The sequence below is a fragment of the Amia ocellicauda genome, chromosome 1 (assembly GCF_036373705.1).
Source record: "Amia ocellicauda isolate fAmiCal2 chromosome 1, fAmiCal2.hap1, whole genome shotgun sequence".
Lineage (NCBI taxonomy): Eukaryota > Metazoa > Chordata > Actinopteri > Amiiformes > Amiidae > Amia > Amia ocellicauda.
The window spans coordinates 60,808,019-60,829,961 of record NC_089850.1 but is presented as its reverse complement, the minus strand read 5'-3'; the positions used below and the strand labels follow the sequence as shown (position 1 = coordinate 60,829,961).

General features: G+C 40.0%; 1 protein-coding gene across 2 annotated transcripts; it reads left to right on the top strand.

Annotated features, from left to right (window-relative positions):
• The first annotated feature begins 23 nt into the window (after positions 1–23).
• Positions 24–21,691, top strand: LOC136755456 (zinc finger protein 184). 2 transcript variants are annotated; one of them, XM_066712059.1, is made up of 3 exons: positions 24–188; positions 17,315–20,666; positions 20,939–21,691. In XM_066712059.1, exons 1-2 carry the CDS (start codon positions 104–106, stop codon positions 18,934–18,936), a joined length of 1,707 nt encoding a protein of 568 aa, XP_066568156.1. In that variant the 5' UTR covers positions 24–103; the 3' UTR covers positions 18,937–20,666; positions 20,939–21,691. The 2 variants fall into 2 exon arrangements, with proteins under 2 accessions (XP_066568156.1, XP_066568148.1); XM_066712051.1 differs by having other exon boundaries at positions 24–194.
• The last annotated feature ends 252 nt before the right edge of the window (positions 21,692–21,943 follow it).

The window sequence follows — 21,943 nt, the reverse complement described above, 5'->3', positions numbered from 1 at the left end:
AGAGGCTCCTCGGCCTGAGAGGAGACCCGGAACTGGGCTTCACGTACTGAGGGCGGGGTGAGCAGAGAGAGGCAGCCGAGCGGACCGGGTGCTGCTGGAGACAATGGCAGCCGCAAGCGGTCGGTCAGCTGGAGTGCAGGTTTCTTGTGAGGAGTCTACACCTGGAGACCTGAGAACAGCAGATAATGGTACATGTATGTATTTGATATATCCAATGTTACTTTTAATACCAATTAAGGAATTGCACAGGGCAGATTTAGCATCATCAAGAATGAATCGGTTCGATCCTGGGCGCTGGCAGGAAATCGTGGGGCCGGTGTAGTTACAACTACAAGCCGTACCAAACACACTTATATTCCGCAACATACCGAAGTGAACTCGAGTACAGATGGTTTTCAATGATAAGTAAAATATTTTGCACGGCGTGGCCTACCGCTGGGAGCCAGTGGGAAATGTGTACATGATTTGGGTTTATTGCCCTCGCTTGCACAGCTGTTGTAACGAAATTGGTTTGTTTAAAATGAAGAGGACATTTGGAAAAGCAAAAGTATTAGCAGTTACTGAATAATAGACAATAACGCACTTCCAGATGTAGTAGGATCTTGAGCTGTGACTATCATCTGTTGGCAATACAGGCCTGGCATCCCTGTGTGCCAGCATTGCTCCCTATCCCTTGCGAGACTGAACGAGTACGAGAAGTAAGGTTTGTGATAGTGGTGTTATAGACCTTCGTATGCTGTCAAATTCACTACACATTAATTCATCAATGAAAATGTCATAAAGCCAGAGGACCCTTGTTGCAGTCTTTACAAAATACTAACGTTATCAACATACAACCCCCCACCAAGTTACAAAGAGAGACACCTAACGAGGAGATATCAAACCAGTAGACTAAGATATAAGAAACTATTGCTGTAAACGCTGCCATCATGGAGATACAAAAAAACAAATTTGTCAAGTTACAAGAAACAGTTGAGGTAAACTTGGCCAACATTTAGCGTAGTCAAAACTGTTAAAGGAGACCAAGATCGTCCCTACAATTTTCTTGTTAACATAGATATATAGTTCGAATATTCATACACACAAACATCTATTATGTATATATTCTGCTGTGCAAAATCCACATTTTGATCTAAAATCAAGATCAGTCATCTGCAGTGACCACAACGCATTGCATGTGAAATCTGCACTGCTGCTGAGTGCAATCAAAGATCTCTAAAAATCCTTTTTACTATCTACTGCTATGAGTTGGTCTGTCTTTCCCCTTACAAAAATGGCTAGTAGGATTCTATAGAATGTAACGCAGAACTAGTTCACTCACCATAACAAGTCTATAATTAAAGTATGTGATTGTTCTTTTCTGTTCTTCTAAGTAACTTTGAAAATTTAGTCATAGTCATGGCAACTAGAAATACCTAAAAGGAGAGCTCTATTTTAGGATGTGAGCAGAAAGGACTACACCTAAAGAGTGTGGGATTTGTCTTCCCCCACAGCAGTGCCTGTGTATATTGTGATATAGCCCAACCCTGACTGGTGCTTTTTCAGAAATTTCTCTGACTTGTTTTGAAAGCTCCATGGTCTTCATGGTGTGGTAGTTTGGATATGCTCTCTGACATACTTTGAGGCCTTCCAGAAACTGGTGTATAATATCTGAGATAATGTGAAACTTTAATTGCACACAGGTGGACTCTATTCATCTTCTGAAGGCAATTGGCTGCACCACAGCTTAAGTGTCATAGTAATACTTTTCTGTTTTTTATTTGAAGATAAGTTTTGTAAAAAAAAAATCCCCCAACATTGACATTATGTAATACTTTGTGTAATTCAGTGACAGTGAAAATACATTTTAGTTTTACAGGGCTCTACGCTTACTTTCTTCCATAGGGGCACAGTCCACAATTTAGGGGCACACAAAAAAAAAAAAAAAAAATGAGTGGCACATCATCAATGGTTCATATGTAATGCTCAAACGAAAAACAAATGCAGCAATATTCAAGACAGTAAATACAGCCTCGTGGGGGGGCATTGGTTCAAACCAAAAAGGGGTAATTCCTTCAGTGGGGGCAGCTAGCAAAGTGCGGTCCCGGGGGGGGGGGTGGCGGTGACTGCCAGTGTTGTTGTTATTATTTGAAGAAAAGGAAGAAACTGCTGCAACCACACAGCCAGGTGTTTCCCTTCAATAAGTCAGAGGTACAGTGCGTTGATCAGAGAAGTTTATTCATAATCAAGCCACTTGGGAGGATCTCACACAGAGGCGGTCTCAGTGTAGTTTCTCCAAAGTTACATTCCACAGTCACGCACTGTTATACACAAATGTTTGTGGCGCGACGGACTTCTGTCCACTCCTGGCAGGGATGGCAGTTTTTAGATGTGCAGATGGTCTGCTCCACCTTGCTGGGGTATGTACTGTATAGGCAGACTTGACTCACATTGCCATTACACAAGGTCAGACTCATATATACAGAGGTGTAAAAAGTTTTCTGAAGTCATACTTGAGTAAAAGTAAAAATATTCTCTCAAAAACTTACTCCAGTAAAAGTAAAAAGTCTCCCATTCCAACAGTACTTGAGTAAAAGTTAAAAAGTAGCTACTTTCAAGAGTACTCAAGTACCAAAAATTAAAAGTAAATTGTGATTTTAGTAAAAAAGTGAATGGGCATCTGTTTGTGTGTGAGCCTTATGAAGAGGGCACGCAAGAGGTTCATTTGATGTTTTGATCCAACAGTTTATTTCCATAAATTATCATGGTATTTTATTTTTATGGTTCCTCAATTTTATCTTGAAGAAAACCACCTCCAATAAAAACAATGTTATTTAGGCACATATCTGGAAATTACTTTCCTTTGTATTCAATATTAGCAAAGGGTAACATTGGGGGATTTATATAATAGCCTATTTTGAGTTTTCTTAACAAACTCACTGTTCACACACACACACACACACACAGTCCCAAAGAGTTGTATGATACACAAAACAAAGTAAACAATATAAAATATGTACCCCTATATATATATATATATATATATATATATATATATAGGGGTACATATATAAAACTTAAAATCTTCCATGCACTGCAGCGTCTTCACTCCCATGAGGTGCTGTCCCAAATAAGGCAAAAATATGTAATTAAAAATTGATTTTGTAGCCGCATTCTAGCTTATTAGGTGTTTAGACAGGACTCTTGTATTACAAAAGTTAAATTTTATTGAATAACAATGCCTTTCAACATTACTGTGTCTTCATTTGGGCTATAAATACCTAATAATTGAGAATTGAGAAAATAAATATTTGTTTCATGATATTAATATCAAATTTGATGTCCTTACGCATGCATCTTAAAAACTTTTGTTTTATATCAAATATAATGGACCTTTTCTCATATACAATTGTACTAATTGTAGTGGTTTCAGTAAAACCCAAGATACACTGATGAAGAAGTAACAAGTTTATTACAGAAAACATAAATACAGGTTAACCTGGAGCTCTCCTCTCACATGAAGTGAAGAAAAGAACTAGAGATGTGAGTTGGAGAAGCCTTTTTGTATCTTCAGAGACAATGGGTTACAGTCTTCTCTGTCGGAAGTGATAGCATCTTATTAGAATAAAGTTGTACAAAATAGTTTACCACATGCATAATAATTAACACAAACCTTAGTTTGTTACTGTTGTTGAAGTGTTTGATGAGTTGATTGGTGCTGGTCAGCATTCTTAGGCAGCAGATGTTTATCAAAGACATTGTTGTAAGTCCTTAACCAAATACCAGTGCCTCAAAACACACAACCTTTATATTGTTTAACAGTTTCAGCTGATTGAATATCCTAGAAGACAGTGGTTGAATGAAATCATGAAAAGACAATGCTTGATTGAAGTAACCTCTCGGACAGAATAAATACAAACTAATGATTGCTTCATATATAAAACTGAAACAATGTATACTATAACAACATGAAACAATTCATAACATATTTATATCATAAAGTGAATAATAAAGTTAATGTTAAATAAAATCACATTGAATTCTGCGTATTATTTATTAATTCTGTATCTTTTATGGACAGCTGTCATTAAAGTAAAGCTGCTGTGATGTTCACCCACGTATTCATTTTAATGGATTTGTGGTTTAATGTACAATGTTACAGTAATAGATATTGCTGTAGCTCATAAATTAACTTCTCGTCATCCACACGGTTTGTCATGGGGAGCATGCGTATACTGTGCGTGTTTCTACATGGGTTTACATCACTTCTGATTGGTCAGGTCGTGGCGAAAAAATCTAGAAAGTAGCCCGTTTAAATCTCAGCGGTGCTAATTTCCCTTAAAGCAGTGTAGAGCTCCTATTAAAATACAGGCAGGTCTATGATTTTCGCTCGGGTCCAGTGTGAACTACCAAACACACTTTATATTCATGTCTGACGCAGGATGAGTGCTTAGAAGGATGCGGCTCTTACTCATTGTATGAAGCTGTTAAGGTCAGAGACATGAACCAAATTATGGAGAGTGTAGCTAATCTCTTTCCAGGCCCGGTGGAAGTTTTCAAAACTACAATGCATGAGATTTTTCAAATACAAAAAATGCAGTGACAGATACCGTTGCTAAAAACAGGAGCTGGGTGGGGCACAGAAATGTTTGGGGCAAATGCGTGAGACTTGAGAGCTATACCTGCCACAAGAATACAGGTTACTGCACCGCTTTACAACAGGGTCAATTCATAAGCGAAAAAAAAACATTATGACAACGCCTCACAGCTACATACATAATACCCATCTATCTATGCAACACAAAACAGCTGCTAATTTCCAAAATAACACTTCCCCATGCCAATACAATGCATTTCCAATCACGGAAAGCAAACCGTATTGTACACTGCACTACACGACTTACACTGCAGCTCGGACGCAGGTACAGGCTCTTTCAGATCAATACTTTCTTCTAGAGGTCGACCGATAGTGGATCTTCAAAACTGACATCAATAACAAAAATTAGGGTTTGGGGAAAAGCCGATTTCCGATTTAATTGGACGATTCTTTTTCTTTATCAATGTAGTGTTAATGGGGGGTGTATTTTGATAGAGCATTCTAGCCCTGAGCTGAAGCTCTGATCTAAAGAAGACTTCTCCCCCAAAGATACCAGAATTCCTGAGCTCAGTGGCCCAGGAACTGTTCTACGTCAAAGTGATAGTTTTGGGAGTCGGCTCACCTAGAATGGGCCAAATGGCTTGGAATCCCTGCTGTGAAATAGGGCCTGGAGGTAATAAAACCCTTTGTGTTGGGATTTCGTCTCTCGCCTGCTTCAGAGCTACGAACCCAGGCCAACCGGCAGTTCCAAAAGATGGCATGGATTGACATCAGTCATAAATTGAACTTCCTCCAATAGGACACTGAGGGCTAAAACCGAAATCCAATCTCACAAACTCAAGAACCAATCGTCTATTGATCTGTCAGGCGTATAAAAAGTAGCGCACAGCACTTTCTCACGCTCTCTCACCTGAACTAGTAACTCGCTGCCACAGCTCAACCTGTAGCTCTGTCGCCAGAAACGGAACCAGAAACCAACTAAGTCTTTGCCGGCAACAGAAGAGTTGAACTGGGAGAAGGAGATTGAGCCGTACGAAGAATTATTCTAAAGAACTTTATTAATTAAAGAACTTTAGAAACTGTGCATGCCCGCCTGTACCCATCTGATCAGTGGAGTTACTACAGCTGGACAATTGACTAAGCCGACTGCAATACGAAAGTGTTCAGTCATTTAAATAGCTATTGAGTCTTAAGAAACTTGACCCTTGGAAAAGAACAGGGCCCTGCTTTCCTCAAAGACTTTGTCTTCAAGTAACTATGGTGGAAAACCCTGCTTACAAAGAAGACATCCTGTGCACACCCTTGGAGCCTTCAAACCAGTGGAAAATCTGTTTGGAAAAGACTCTACTTTCGCGAAACCCCAACTTCCAGGAGCATCGACTGAAGTGGAAGTTATTGGACAAAGCCGAACCGGACTGCCTTTGTTCCAAAACACACAGACCTCGTGCCGTATGTTTTTACCTGATCCCGAAGACAGAGAGGCCTCTCTGCAATGAAGTTCAGATAAGTTTAACAGTTTGGAGTTTATCATTCATGACATTTTGAGAAATCAATTAGAAATGTTATTCCGTTAGTCATAAACTTTGTGTAATATCATTTAGTATTTTCTTAAATATACATGAGTGCTGCATTAAACTGTTTTGTTTGACGATTTTAGAAATAAAATCTGTCAACACCAAGAAATATCTTCTCATTCCTGTTTAACTGTTTAGTCTGAAATTGACACACGTTAATAGACACTAGATTATAGGTGGCCCTTCCTATCCTTAATCATTGAACAGTAATCAATTAGGGAGAATTGTGGTTACAAGAAATGATGGAATCTTTCTCGGCACCCAAACGTAAATGAGACCGATATATATAACGAGAAGTTATTTGACTTAAATACTAATCTGCATTAGTTATTTAATGTCCGACTAACAATACTAATGAGAGACTCACCTTCGTCTTACTAACTGGTATTGTAGTCAATGTGTTTGTAATTTTGTGTAACATTTTGTGTGTCATCATATGCGATTCCATGGTCTTTGATTTGGTCACGGAATTGATTTCTTTGATTTGTTGATTTTGAGTGAATTTTAATTAGTTTCTCACTTTTTGTATAACTAGTGTAGTGCTACATTTTATCTTTGTTTTTAATAAATTTGAGAATGTATATCTTTGGAATTGGTGTCTGTGTCCAATTATTGCAGAAATTGAGTTCTACAAGATTCTAGGATTCTTGATAAGGTGATACTTAAATTCACTTCTTTAACTGAAATGTATAAGTGTACCTTACGCTACATCAATAAAAATAATATATTGTATAAAATATATAGCACTTAATGTAAAATTGCAATAGTTAAAATTGTTCAATTTTCAAAATTTTCCAGAATTTGAATTGATCTAACAATTGAGTTTTTAATAAATTCAAAGTTTTTGATAAAATTACAGCGTTAATTCAACATTACCCTTTTTAGATCATTGATGAAAATAAACTACAAATAATGAAATTCCAGTAATAAACTTTTAGTACATATTTTCAGATATAACTGCTGGCTGTAGAATATGTAAATATGTAAATAAAGCTGCGGGCGCTGAGAGGCTCAGAGCTGTGGTCAGCGGTGGCCTGGGGGCAGAGCTGCCTGTCACCCTCACTGTCAAACAGGTTCAGTTTGCTAAAACACACACAAGACAGTATTTCACACTTTCCATTCCACTATTCCAGATTTGTTTAGTAGAACTCCTTTCTTATTTCTAGTAAACGCATGGAAATGTAAACATAAAATAAACATGACTGCACCACGCATTGCATTACTTTTATTTTAGATTTTTGTGTTGAATGTGTAAGTAATATAGGCTGCAGCTGTTATTTTACAACAGGATTAGCAAGGAAACATTAGAACATTCTGGAATCATAAGGGCGTCACCATGTGCACAAACGCCTAACTTGTTTTACACATAAATACGATTCAAAATAAATAATATAAACGAATATGTTCATGTACAGAACTGTGAAGCTACAAATAAAAGACTTGTGCAAATAACTCCGTAGGAATGAGAAAAGATCAAAATGTAAAAAAATGTAAGGCCCTGATTCAAATGCTCCGAGTGTACAATAACTTCATATTTAATATTGTTAAACGCAGCAATTGTTATTCTTCACTACTAAACTACTTAGGGGACATAAATACTATTGTTTGTACTTCCTAATCAAATACATAGTATAATCCCCTTCGAAACGGTATTTCATTGGTAGAAAAAATTATTTAGTGGGAAAATGTTGCTGTCTGCGGGTGTGGTTTTTTGGGGATATAAATGCGATGTATCTTTTTTAATACTGTCAGAGTTGTAAACAAGGTAACTTCCATTTCAATGTTTGACTGACAACTTGTTCACGTAGCTCTCCTCAGCCTCAGTTTGAAGATCCAGCCAAGCAGCGCCTGCGCGCTGAGCCAAATCACTTCTCTGTGCCTTGTGCCTGGAGCGGGTGTCCATGTCCTTGTATTTCTCACGTAACTCGTCAAACTCACAGGCACGTCGCAGTTTTCCACGCAGTTGTGAGCACTGCTAAACTATTCATTTTGCATACCTATTATTAACGTTAGATGTATTTGTTTCATGCAGCTAAGGGGTGAAACTTTTTTTTTTCGTTGTGGGCATACTACTTTGAAAGCAAACCTTACTGGTCAAAATGATCCCGCCTTTCTACTGTGTGAAGGCCAATCAAAATACGCTTTATTTCTTTAATGATAAAATGTGTGTGACTGACGTATAAATGGTGCTATGGCATTGCAGAATGACGCATATAGCCGGTTTAATATTGATATTAATGAACTACGGGAAGTGAGTAACAGTAACGGAGGCGACTGTGGTAAATGTAGTGGAGTAAAAAGTACATTGTTCATAAATGTAGTGGAGTAAAAGTAGCCACCCATAATAAATAAGTAAAGTACAAATACTCAAAAAACGTACTTAAGTACAGGAACAAAGTATTTGTACTTTGTTCTTTACACCCCTGCATATATAGGATTATGGCATATACAATCTTCCTCAAACGTTCCTCTTTAGCTGCAGACCTCGGAGCACACATACACTTTGGGAAAAACAACTCCATGTAAGGCATTTCTTATCAATATACAATCTTTTATAGAACTCATTCTGTTCCCTTTTACCTTCTTTATAGAACAAGTTCCCTTTTCCACCCAAGACTGAGGCACTTGCATTCTGTTTTTAACTCATACACTCTGAGCAGCGTGGGCATTTAAATCAGGGCATTACATATATATATATATATATATATATATATATATATATATATATATATATATATTTCGATCTGTTCTAATTTCTACCGAGTAATTTGCACAGGTCTTTTATTTGTCAATTCGTATTTCTGTATATGAACCTTTTCCGTTTCTATTTATTTTGAATCATATTTTGTAAATCAAGTGCGTTTATTTTATGTTTTATGTTTTTTGAGAAATAAGAAAGCACTTCTACTAAAAATAAAAGAGCCAGCGCATGCGCCATGACTGAGCGTGTGTGAGCGGTGGGTCAGTCAGGTGAGCAGCAGCTCAGCCCTCAGGCCACCGCTGACTACAGCTCTGAGCCTCTCATCTACACATCCTACAGCTAGCAGTTATATCTGAAAATAAGTAAAGTACCCAAAGTTTGTTATTACTGGCACTTCATTATTTGTAGTTTATTTTAACCAATTATCTAAAATGAGTAATGTTGAATTAATGCTGCAGTTCTTTCAAAACCTTTCATAACTCCCAAATTTTTTTATCTAATTTTCACAATTTTTCCAGAATTTGGACTTTTAGTATTTTTTCATTTATTTTGAATTGATATATTTTTTTTTGTTATTTATTATATTTATTTTATATATATATATTTTAGTTCATACTGTAATTTGATAATAAAGTGTTGCAATTATACATTGATTGCTATATATTTCATGCAATATATTAATTTTATTGATAAGAGAGGTGGGGAACGGACGATTTAATCGGATATCTGCTTTTACTCCCACCCTCATTATTGTTATCGGTATCAGTTTTGAAAATCCACTATCGCTCGACCTCTAGTCTACACCGATCCCTGAGCGTCCCGTTGTCCCCTCTATTCCTATTTATGCCACTAGTTTGATCATCATCATTGCCATGATCGCGCCATATGAGTTCAACTGTGCACATGTTGCAGCAAACTGTCTTAAGTGTACATTCAATGTAAAAGTGCTCCTATACTAGCTGCAGCCCCGCCATCTTTCAAGTTTTTTTTTTTTTTTTTTTGTAGCTGCGCACCAGGTAGACCCAAATAATCGTTTAATTGCATTAAGATTTTATTAGATTTTAATAATAGACGTTATCGATTAGTTGTTGCAGCCGAATTGTCGCTGAATACTACTGTATCTGTACGTTTGTTTTAATGACAAGACGGCTGATGCCAGCTAGTATTATTTAGATATTGAGCCTAATGGACCGCTGCAACACTGTTATTACGTCATTCACGGGACTTGTAGTTTTCGTTGCTTTCGGTTAATTGGGACAATCCACAACCGAACTACATTTCCCAAATTTGCTACCGTAATAATGATTTGTATAAAATATTGATATTATCATAATCATTTCAATGTTGTCTTTCCTTATAGAGTTAAAAATGTATTCGCACTGTGCGCCCAAATTGTATTTCACACTCGTACATTATTTTTACTGGCAAATGAGAGTAAAACGCTCGCACTGTAGAGCCCTGATTTCACATTGTAACACTACAAAATGTCGAAAAGTCTTTGGGGGGGGGTGAATACTTAATGCAATCCACTGTATATAGATGTACATTTCTCGGCAAACACTGTTACCATTGCAGCACTGTGGAGTAAAATGCCCAGCTGTATAAATGGGTACAAATGTAAGTTGCCTGGATAAGTGACAAAAATAATAATAATACCATGAAATGTTTCCAAAGTGTTACAATGTAAATTCAATAAATCCATAAAACGTTACAAGCTAAAACAAGTGCAGAGCATAGTAGTTTCATCCCTGTTGTGTGCTAAGGGTTAGGGTAGTCATAAGTACATATGTTGATACACTAGAACGATTAAGTGTTTTAAATTACAAGTAAAGGTGACAATGGAGAATATTGTTTCAATCAGATGATGTGTAAAAGTGCTGAAGTGTTGAATGTAGTTTAACAGGTATATTTTGAACATGTCTGTCTTGAGCAGAAGCTGGAAGGTGATCAGGGACTGTTCCGCTGTGGGGAAGTAGTAAGCTCTAGAGTAGAGGTATTCACGGGTCCACAAATGTGTGCCCGAACCCGAAGAGACACGGAAATGTGCTATCCGGAACCGACCCAGACCATCTATTATTTGAAAGTTTGGACCTGGACCCGTGCATAACTGAGAAATCCCATAAATGTGGTACCCGGAACCGACTCGGACCCGTCTATTATTTGAAATCTGGACCCGGACCAAGCCGGGACACACAGACACGATTGAACCCGTTCGGCACAGATCCCACACCAAATCGCTATTAACAAGTTAATTTAAGTTGTGAAAATAAAACTTTGTGTCTTACCTAATGTAATGCTAGTAGCTTCTCTCCTGTACCTGACCGTGACGCACACAGTCCGTCCCCCTTGCCAAGAAAGTTGGTAAAATAACATCCATGTTGTTCCTCTTGCTGATCAAAAGCGCCTGTATAATCCACTCATTATTTCAGCCTCAAAAGTCCACTTGCTGTCACGGTGGCGGAGGACAAACGCAGCTTTGCAGTTTTTTTGTATCTCGCATAATACGATAACTTCCACTGTTTGCCCTTTTGAACGATAATAGCGACTGCTCGTTCAGTGCCACGGCCGCTGATATTAGCATTACTAATGTGCTGTCATGTGTGCTCTGAGACGCGTCTGCCACAGATTTTACATTTGCAAAGCGAACCAACTCCAACCACGATATCTCAAAAATCGCGCCGATACCAATAATGCACTTCGGTTTATGTCATCTGTCAAACATCGATATGGCAGAATAAGTCCCACCTTCTAAATAAAAGAGCCAATCGTCAATTGGTAAAGTCGTCGCGTCACTCGGGTATTACAATGTTAAACAGACCCGGGACCCGAAGTACAAGAATGGGACCCGAGCCGGACCCGGCTGACCGTTTAAAATATGGACCCGAACCCGTAGCGGTCCCGGGTCGAGTCCCAGGTCCTCGGGTTCGGGTGGACCCGTGAAGACCTCTACTTTAGAGGAAGGGGAACACAGAGGGAGTACAGCAAGTCTTCTGGCACAGAAAGGTCAGAGTGGTCTGCAGGGATTGTGAGAAGAGATTAGTCAGGAGGTAGCTGGTTGCAGCCCAGTCAAGAGAGAAACACAAGTCCAGTAGGTTGTGAAGGAAGGTTGGATTCTGTGTATGTTGCTCAAGAACAATTGGCAAGTGTGTGTAAGAGGATAAATGCTGGGAGTAGGACAGAGCTGGGTCAAGAGTGACATCAAGATTCTTAGCCAATGAAGAGGGAGAGTGTGGTAGATTCAAGGGAAATTGAGATGGATCAGAAGAGAGCAAAGTATTGTATGTCATATTGAAGAAGGCTGGGTAAAAAGGGTTAAAATGTTCTAAACTGCCTTTGTGCAAAAATAGAATGTATAAGATGAGAAATGCCATATATAAGGATTTGTTTTATTTTAATCTGCCTGAGTTTAACAAGCCTGCAAGCTAAAAGATAAAGAATGTGGTTAAGCCGTATGCTGTGTAAATGCCAATGTGTCTCATGTCTGTGCAACGGGAGCCAAACCGCCAAAATCCATCCACTCTCTAGCAACAGATGATGAGAGAGCATGCCACAGCCACCATGGAAAGAGTAATCGAAAGATTGTATATGTCATAATATATATATACACTCACCTAAAAGATTATTAGGAACACCTGTTCAATTTCTCATTAATGCAATTATCTAACCAACCAATCACATGGCAGTTGCTTCAATGCATTTAGGGGTGTGGTCCTGGTCAAGACAATCTCCTGAACTCCAAACTGAATGTCTGAATGGGAAAGAAAGGTGATTTAAGCAATTTTGAGCGTGGCATGGTTGTTGGTGCCAGACGGGCCAGTCTGAGTATTTCACAATCTGCTCAGTTACTGGGATTTTCACACACAACCATTTCTAGGGTTTACAAAGAATGGTGTGAAAAGGGAAAAACATCCAGTATGCGGCAGTCCTGTGGGCGAAAATGCCTTGTTGATGCTAGAGGTCAGAGGAGAATGGGCCGACTGATTCAAGCTGATAGAAGACTGACTGAAATAACCACTCGTTACAACCGAGGTATGCAGCAAAGCATTTGTGAAGCCACAACACGTACAACCTTGAGGCGGATGGGCTACAACAGCAGAAGACCCCACCGGGTACCACTCATCTCCACTACAAATAGGAAAAAGAGGCTACAGTTTGCACAAGCTCACCAAAATTGGACAGTTGAAGACTGGAAAAATGTTGCCTGGTCTGATGAGTCTCGATTTCTGTTGAGACATTCAGATGGTAGAGTCAGAATTTGGCGTAAACAGAATGAGAACATGGATCCATCATGCCTTGTTACCACTGTGCAGGCTGGTGGTGGTGGTGTAATGGTGTGGGGGATGTTTTCTTGGCACACTTTAGGCCCCTTAGTGCCAATAGGGCATCGTTTAAATGCCACGGCCTACCTGAGCATTGTTTCTGACCATGTCCATCCCTGTATGACCACCATGTACCCATCCTCTGATGGCTACTTCCAGCAGGATAATGCACCATGTCACAAAGGTGGAATCATTTCAAATTGGTTTCTTAAACATGACAATGAGTTCACCGTACTAAACTGGCCCCCACAGTCACCAGATCTCAACCCAATAGAGCATCTTTGGGATGTGGTGGAACGGGAGCTTCGTGCCCTGGATGTGCATCCCACAAATCTCCATCAACTGCAAGATGCTATCCTATCAATATGGGCCAACATTTCTAAAGAATGCTTTCAGCACCTTGTTGAATCAATGCCACGTAGAATTAAGGCAGTTCTGAAGGCGAAAGGGGGTCAAACACAGTATTAGTATGGTGTTCCTAATAATCCTTTAGGTGAGTGTGTGTATATATATATATATATATATATATAATGTGTGTTATGCCCCGTGTAACGTAGGTCAAGTCTGCCTAAAACTGCCTGTACCCCAGCAGCAGAACTGAAACTTCCGTGCCTCTTCAGGAGTGGACAGAAGTCCGTCGCGTCACTAACTTTTCTGTATAACTATGCCTGACTGTAGATTGTAACTTTGGAGTGAAACCTCACAGAGCCTGCTTGTGTAAATAACTCTTTGTACTGCATAGGCTACATGTTGTGCCTAATGGAGCACTTTTGTGAAGTTCCCTCCACACTTTCATATTCACTTCAGACATACCAACACCTTTGCTGGTGTGTATTTTCCTCATTCTTCGCAAAACTTTCCAACTGTAGTAAAATAATGTATTTCTCGTCTTGCACCAGGCCCAGACCTAGTGATGTACTGATAAATTATTGCAATTGGTGGGTTTGGGATTTGTAGTTTTTAATCCATGATTAACAGTGGTCATGGATACTAAAAAAATACATTCCTCGAGTACACATCACTGCCAACTGCTCGGGTTTGGCCGTAGCAGCTATGGTTTTCAGGCTCTGCTATGGTGATACGGGCTAAGTTAAAAAAGTCTATTAGAGATGGTGTGAGTTTCCGCGTTCCCATTTCTGTATCTGATTCCCGCGCTGTGATTGGCTTGTGGTTAAAACACACAGTACCGACCATGCGCGGAGTCAAAAAAAAAAAACAAAGACGATCAGTGATTGGACAGCCAAGATATAACAAAAAGCGCCTCGGCAGCAAGCAAATGGTAAAATAGCAGTGCTAACTTTTTCATTCAATTTTTAATAAAGCAAATGGCAACACAAAAAAGACTGTGCCTGAATTCACAAAGGTTCAAAGAGGATTACACCAAGAAGTATAAATTCATTAAAAAGTAAGATATCAGAACTTCATGCTTACTGTGAGTACTGCAGGTGCGATTTAAGTGTCAAGCATGGCGAAATAAATGATATTGATGAACACGTCAGAACCTTGAAACACGAGAGAAATTCACGGGGAGCTCAAGAAAATAGATCATTGGATTGTTTTTTTAAACAGATGGTGAAAATGACGTGATTAAAGCAGAGACTTTTTACGAACTTCATTTTAGAGCACAGTTTACCAATTGCTGTTGCAGATCACATAGGTCCACTTGTGAAAGTGGCTTTTCCTGATAATAAAATAAAGTATGGCTGTGCAAGGAGCAAAACAACAGCAATTGTTGGAACTTTAGCATATCTTTCAGCTACTGAACAGGCCTCGGTTTTGAAAAGTTTTTTTTTTTTTGCCATTGCAACCAACCGCAGTAGTGACATCGAGACTCAGTTGTACCCAGTTGTAATACGTTAGAAATGTTATGAAGCTGTGTACAATAAGTCTGTACTGATGAAGTGCAAGAGTGACACTTATATACTGTTACATATGTGAATAAGCCATAACATTGACCAGCCATCACTGACACTGAATTGTGTACCTTAGTTTACATTTTTATATCCTTAGCATAATAATCTGAAGTGGTAAAAAGCCTTTTTTTTTTTGTCTGAAATGTAATGCCTTTTTTGCTTAGTTTCTAGATTGAGAATTTCCAAGACTAGTTTATATGCCTATATTTTAGTTCAACTTTAAGTTATAGTATTAGGTACAGCTTTGTGATTATATATATATATATATATATATATATATATATATATAATTTCAGTAGTAAGAAATGAATTTATTGGTTCAGATATGCTAATGCATATACTTCCTTGTACATAAACAATAAATACTCTGTAAATGTATGCTGAATCTCCTTGTCTCCTGTTTTTTGAAAAGCTGTAATTCATGGTCAAGAAAGAGGTCTTACTGAGGCACAGACATAAAACTATGATTAATAAAACCTGTATTTTTATGACAGTTAAATCATTAGCTCTGAGTTACATTTCTGTCTAAGCATTATATTGATGGATATTGATTAATTTTCTCCTTAAGTGCATGAAGCGGGCGTGGTTAGGGTTTGCTAGGGTTTTCTTGGTGCTTCGCTCACCAGGTGCTAGGATTTCCATTTTCAGATGTTTTCATCTCTGCATTCTCTGATGCGAAAAAAATGTTTTTTAAAACTGTGAGAAACTGACATCATCTGAAAACAGACAGTCTGCTGTTGAAAACTAAACCGATTTGGCAGAAGCAACGTGTGCCAGTACAGAGCTCAGAATGTCAAGAAGTAAACGCTCTGTACAGTGCGCTGATACACAGCTATCTTATATCATCGGATCTAATCTTCTCTGCCTTCTCGGTCCAAGTTCGGAGTTGCGGATCACGGCATGGATCAGGGGAGGGGAGATCAGGAAAAATAGGGCACTTCAGGAAAACTAGCCTATTTGCAAAGAAATCTGATAGAATTTTAGGGATCTGTGAGTATCTTAGTGGGTCTGCTCCCCAACATCTGCCTGCGCCATTCCCCCCTGGGTCACCAGAGACACTGAGACACTGTCTGTGAGATTGACATGTGTGTGGAGCCAATAAACTCTGCTGTCAAACGATATGTGGTTTGGGCGGGTATTCAGTAGCATCTCTGCACATGAGACAAGTCCCGTACTAAACGGCATCATTGGTGAAGGTTCAGTCACAGACCACCTGGAGAGGTTGAGCTTGAGATGGTGCGTTCGCATCCAGGCAGAGATCGCAGACAAACAGGAAGAGATGCGAGTGGGGATGAGAGGGTCAGAAGAGGGAAAAAACTGCAGGATCTGGGCATCATCAGCGTAGAAGTGGTAGGAGAAACCATGGGATGTGATGAGGGGGCCCAGGGAGCGAGTGTAGAGAGAGAACAGGAGGGGGCCCAGGACGGTGCCTTGGGGTACGCCTGTGAGGAGAGGTTGGGGGGTGGTTGAGGAACCTCACCATGTCAATTGGTAGGTCTGGTCGCTGAGGTAGGAGGAGAACCAGGTGAGAGCAGTCCCAGAGATTCCAAGGTCAGCGAGGCAGGAGTGGAGGATGGAGTGATCGACAGGGTCAAATGCTGTGAAGAGATCAAGGAGGATGAGGACTGAGGAGAGGGAGGTCGCTCGAGCACAGCTGAGGGAGTCAGTGACTGCCAGGAGAGCCATCTCAGTGGAGTGAGCTGTGCGGAAGCCGGATTGCAGAGGATCAAGGAGTGAGTGATGGGACAGAAAGGCAGAGAGCTGTCAGTGGACCACCCGCTCGAGTCTTTGAGAGGAAGGGGAGTAGGGGTCAAAGGTTGGTTTCTTTAGGAGTGGGATGACAGCAGCTTGTTTAAATGCAGAGGGATCATCTATATGATCTTGTGTTATGTCTATTGTGTTACTCCATGCTATGTTCTGAAAATTGAAGTGATTTTCTTTCAAATGATACCATCCATATGCATTTGATGCAAATATGTACAGAGTTATGGGCTTTTGAAATTGGGCCAGTCCTTTTAGGAGGACATTCCCATTTTTTAATGTCAGCTGATGTCAGTGACATGCATATGAAACCAAATCTGTCACACTAGTTAGCCCTGCCTTAGTGCATAATAAAATAAACAACATGGTTAGGTGAAGTGAGATCATTGAAACAGCATGTATACCTACAATTTGACGGCACCTCGCTATTGATTTACTGGAGCTTCTAACATTATTTTGTCTTCTATCAGGTTCTGTCGATGCCAAAGCTCTCAGTGAAGGTAGGGAAAGGAATTGCACTGAGTCTCAACACCGCGAGGAGGAGCAGGGATCCAGTTTGAGGCTCAATAAGCAGTACAGGAGTGCACAATGCAGTGTGGAGGAGCTCAATGCATTGGAGCCCGTCCTCATGGCAGAGCTAGGTCCCGAGCATACAACACACAGGCACAATGTAGCCGCATCAGAGCACATAACTGAGGAGATCAAAAACTTGTATCTAATGAACAGTATAGAAAATCTCCATGAAATTGGACGCATCATTAAACAGGAGCACATAGAAGTGGAGTTGAGTGACCTGGATAACTTTAAATCTTCACAGCAGCACAGTGAAGTACAGACTCCTCGCATTAAACTTGAATGTTTCCACGATCAACTGCATGAACCTTCTTTAGGATCTCTTCACATGAACACACAAGATACCCTTTTGGATTGTGTCTCTTATAAGACAGAGCTTGAGCAGCAGTCTATTAAAGATGAGATCACTGTGACAGAACTGGATATCCCCCGGTTGGAACAATGCAGAGTAGTTGAAGAAAGCAGAGGAAAATGGGGAGACCGAAAGATCCATCTTCAGAATTTAATGAAGCCTTGCTCAGTCAGAGTGGAGAGACTGTCATTACAACACAACGGCGAAACCTTTAGCACCCCCAGCAAAATTGTATTGAGTGCAGAAACGAAGTTCACTGGAAAGTTTAAGGGCTGTAATTACTGCACACAGTGTAAAAATATCTTCCTAACAGTTAGGGATCTAGAAAGACACCAGTGCATCCACGCAGGAGATGGACCATACAATTGTTCTCAGTGTGAGAAAACATTCAGTCAGTCGCTAAGTCTGAAGTCACACCTGAAAATTCACAGGACAGAGAGACCTCACACCTGTGATCAGTGTGGGAAAGGTTTCTTTACACAACGAGAACTAAAAGATCATTTCCGAATTCATACAGGAGAGAAGCCATACAGTTGTAGTCAGTGTGACTGGAGTTTCATTAATTCATCTAAGCTTAACAAACACCTGCGTATCCACACAGGAGAGAGGCCATACAGCTGTACACAGTGTGGGAAGAGTTTCTGTGAGTTATGGAATCTTAAGTCGCATCTGAAAATTCACACTGGAGAGAGACCTTACTGCTGTGATCAGTGTGGGAAGGGTTTCACTCGGTCACGCTATCTTAAGGTACACCAGACAGTTCACACAGGAGAGCGCCTGTACTGCTGTGCTCAGTGTGGGAAGGGTTTCATTACATCAGGAAAACTGAAAGAACATTACCGAAATCACACAGGAGAGAAACCGTACAGCTGTGATCAATGTGGGAAGAGTTTCGCTACATCATCCCTCCTTACAAGGCATGCACAGATCCACACAGGAGAGAAACCATACAGGTGTTCTCTGTGTGGGAAGGGTTATACTAAGAAAAGCCACGTTCTGTCACATCTGCAAAGGCATGAAAAAGAAGGTGGTGCTGCTGGGCTCAGTGTGCTGGTGCAAACTAAGCCTTGCAGAATCACACCGGAGGCAGAGAGGAAAATAGCAACTAATTTGACACTGAAAACTGAAAACGTAAAGCACCAAACTGATCAGATGACTAGCTTTTAATGATATTGGAAAAGTAACACTGGAGGAAACTGCACTGCAGGAAAATTGGGGAATGCATTTCATTCAGACACATTAAATGAATTGGTTTATTTTCCTGGGACAAATGTATTTTGTTTATTTTTTAACAAGGGCAATATAACTGTATTGTTAATAATTGTAGGTATGTAGGGACTTTGATCTAGAGGTCTTCACGGGTCCACCCGAACCTGAGGAACCCGGGTCTGTTTAACATTGTGTGTAATACCCGAGTCGGTCCGAGAAGAAACAGCCGGGATCAGATTGAGTAAGACAGCGCCAATGATGATGAATCATGATGTGGAAGTGCAGTGTGTGTTTTGTAAAATTAGGATGAGAAAGTGAGCCGGGATATAAGGTAAAAAAACAAATGCGAAATGGAAGCCGGCAGAGGCAGAGGGGACTCAGTCAGCGGAGTTTAGCCAAGCACACGGTGATGGATACCTTCTTGACTGATGTGAAGAAAAAGCTCAAAGAAAATGAATATAAAGAGGTTAAACCTACGGGCACCTCTTCTGTCTGGGCCTCCTTCATGCAGATTGTGGACAAAGATGAGAAAAGCGCCGTTAAGTGTATAACGTGTGACGCATTGTTAAAGTTTGACTCGGTAAAGACAGCACGTTGCATCTTTTAAAGCACACTAGGTCATGTGGAAAAAAGTTTTGACTCAAAATTCAGTGTTGTCATTTTTTTACAGTGGGTTCATTTCCCAGAAAAGCAAAGGAAGTAATTTTGGAAAAATGCACAAAAGTCTGAGCAAAGGATTTAAGAGCCTTTAGCATGTTTGAAATACCTGCGTTCACTGAGTTAGCGCAGACAATATTAGACATGGGAACAACACATGGACAGTGTAATGTGAAGGACCTTCTTTTATCTGGTGTGATGATATCACGTTTTACACAGAAAAAATATGAAAGTCTCAGGGCAGAGGTCCTGCCAACAGTTAGGAAAGCCATAGCCGATGTACTGGCATGTGGAGCATCCACAGACATGTGGACAGATGACCATAGGAAGGTCAGTTACACCTGTATCACATTGCATTATGTAGATGATAACTGGGAGTTTAATAGTAGGGTCATATGTACATGTGCATTTCCAGTCGGGGCAAAGAAAACAGCCTTAAACCTAAAGACAGAACTGCTCAAGCAACTGAGTGAATTTGGTCTGACCCCAGAAGAGATTAACAGACTGGTGTTTGTCAGCGACCAAGCTGCAAATGTGCAGGCAGCGCTCTCCCAATGGGTGCACAACAGCTGTATAGCACACATACTGAATACAGTGCTGAAGCACACCTTCAAGAAGTCTAAGGAAGGTGATGAAGAGGATGATCATGGAGCCTGTATTGAGCAATGCAAGACCATGACGACATTTTTTAAACACTCTGGATTACACCTCCGACTCAAGCAGTCTTTGAAACAAGAATGTGAAACAAGATGGGATACTAAACTGGAGATGGTCAAATCTGTGCTTGATGCATTTGAAGACATTCAGTCCATTTTGCTTGAACGAGGAGAGATGCATCGCATGAGTTACATATCCAAAGACACTCTTCAGCTGCTTGTCCAATTCCTGCAGCCTTTTAAGCAGGCAACTGAAGAGCTCAGTGGCTCAAACTATCCAACAATTAACTTAGTGGCCCTCTGGAAAACCACACTGATGACCCATTGCTAATTCACCCAAGCTGATCCAGTACCACTCAGGATACTGAAACGCAGGTGAGATGTAGTCTAATATTTATAACTTGCCTGTATATGCATGTATATTTGTATTTGTGTGTGTATTGTATCCTGTATGTGAAGCAATTTGTAACTGCTTTTTTAAAGTGCTATATAAAAAGATATTTATATTATTATTATTATTATTAATAATAATAATAATAATAATAATAATAATAATAATAATAATTTATTTGTTTGCTATAGTTAGACCTAATAAGTGTTGTGTTATTGGATTATTCTATTCTATTGTATTCTGTTCTATTCAATAGGTGCATGGGACTTGTGGCTGAACAGATAGTTTTGGGACAGCATGAAAAGCTTGGTGTGCTGCTCTGGCCAAAATTCAAGCAGCTTCAGATGTTCACCTGTGCAGAGAGGGAGGACATATATGAAAGTGCACATAGAGAGTTGGCCAGCTTCCCCCCATCTGAAAGAGCTACAACTGAGGTGAATGCCCAGCAGATGAAAGAGGAAGATAAAGAGGAGATGGCTGGGCCAGCGCCACTCTTCAGCCAGTGGGCTGACATCGAGAATGCTGAACTTGACACAGGGCCTGATGAACTGGAACAATATTTTCAGCACAAGCCCACAATGCAGAATGATAGAGACATCATTACTTTTTGGAAACACAACCAAAATATGTTCCCATCAATGGCCCGACTGGCAAGAAAAATACTTTGTGTGCCTGCATCCAGTGTGAGTTGTGAGTCGGCTTTCAGCATCTCTGGTCGCACGTTGGAGAGTTGTCGGACCTGCCTTAGCACTGCTAGTGTAAATGCCTTGCTGTTTCTGAACAGCAACATGTGAGCATTAAAATGAAAGCAGGCCTACACCAAGAAATTATTTTTGCACAGCATATTTAGCATTTCTAAATGCTGGCAATTTATTTTTCTACCCATTAGTTCTACATCATAAGTATCGACCTAGGTCAAGGCTTCAAGAACACGTTAAAATTAGGATATATATACAGTGGGGGAAAAAAGTATTTGATCCCCTGCTGATTTTGTACGTTTGCCCACTGACAAAGAAATGATCAGTCTATAATTTTAATGGTAGGTGTATTTTAACAGTGAGAGACAGAATAACAACAAGAAAATCCAGAAAAATGCATTTCAAAAAAGTTATAAATTGATTTGCATGTTAATGAGTGAAATAAGTATTTGACCCCTTCGACTTAGTACTTGGTGGCAAAACCCTTGTTGGCAATCACAGAGGTCAGACGTTTCTTGTAGTTGGCAAGCAGGTTTGCACACATCTCAGGAGGGATTTTGTCC

Coding starts and splice junctions, on each gene's coding strand:
- LOC136755456 (XM_066712051.1), top strand. CDS start 104: ATGGCAGCCGCAAGCGGTCGGTCAGCTGGAGTGCAGGTTTCTTGTGAG. Junction 195..17,314: donor AACAGCAGATAATGGTACAT/GTATGTATTTGA, acceptor GTCTTCTATCAG/GTTCTGTCGATGCCAAAGCT.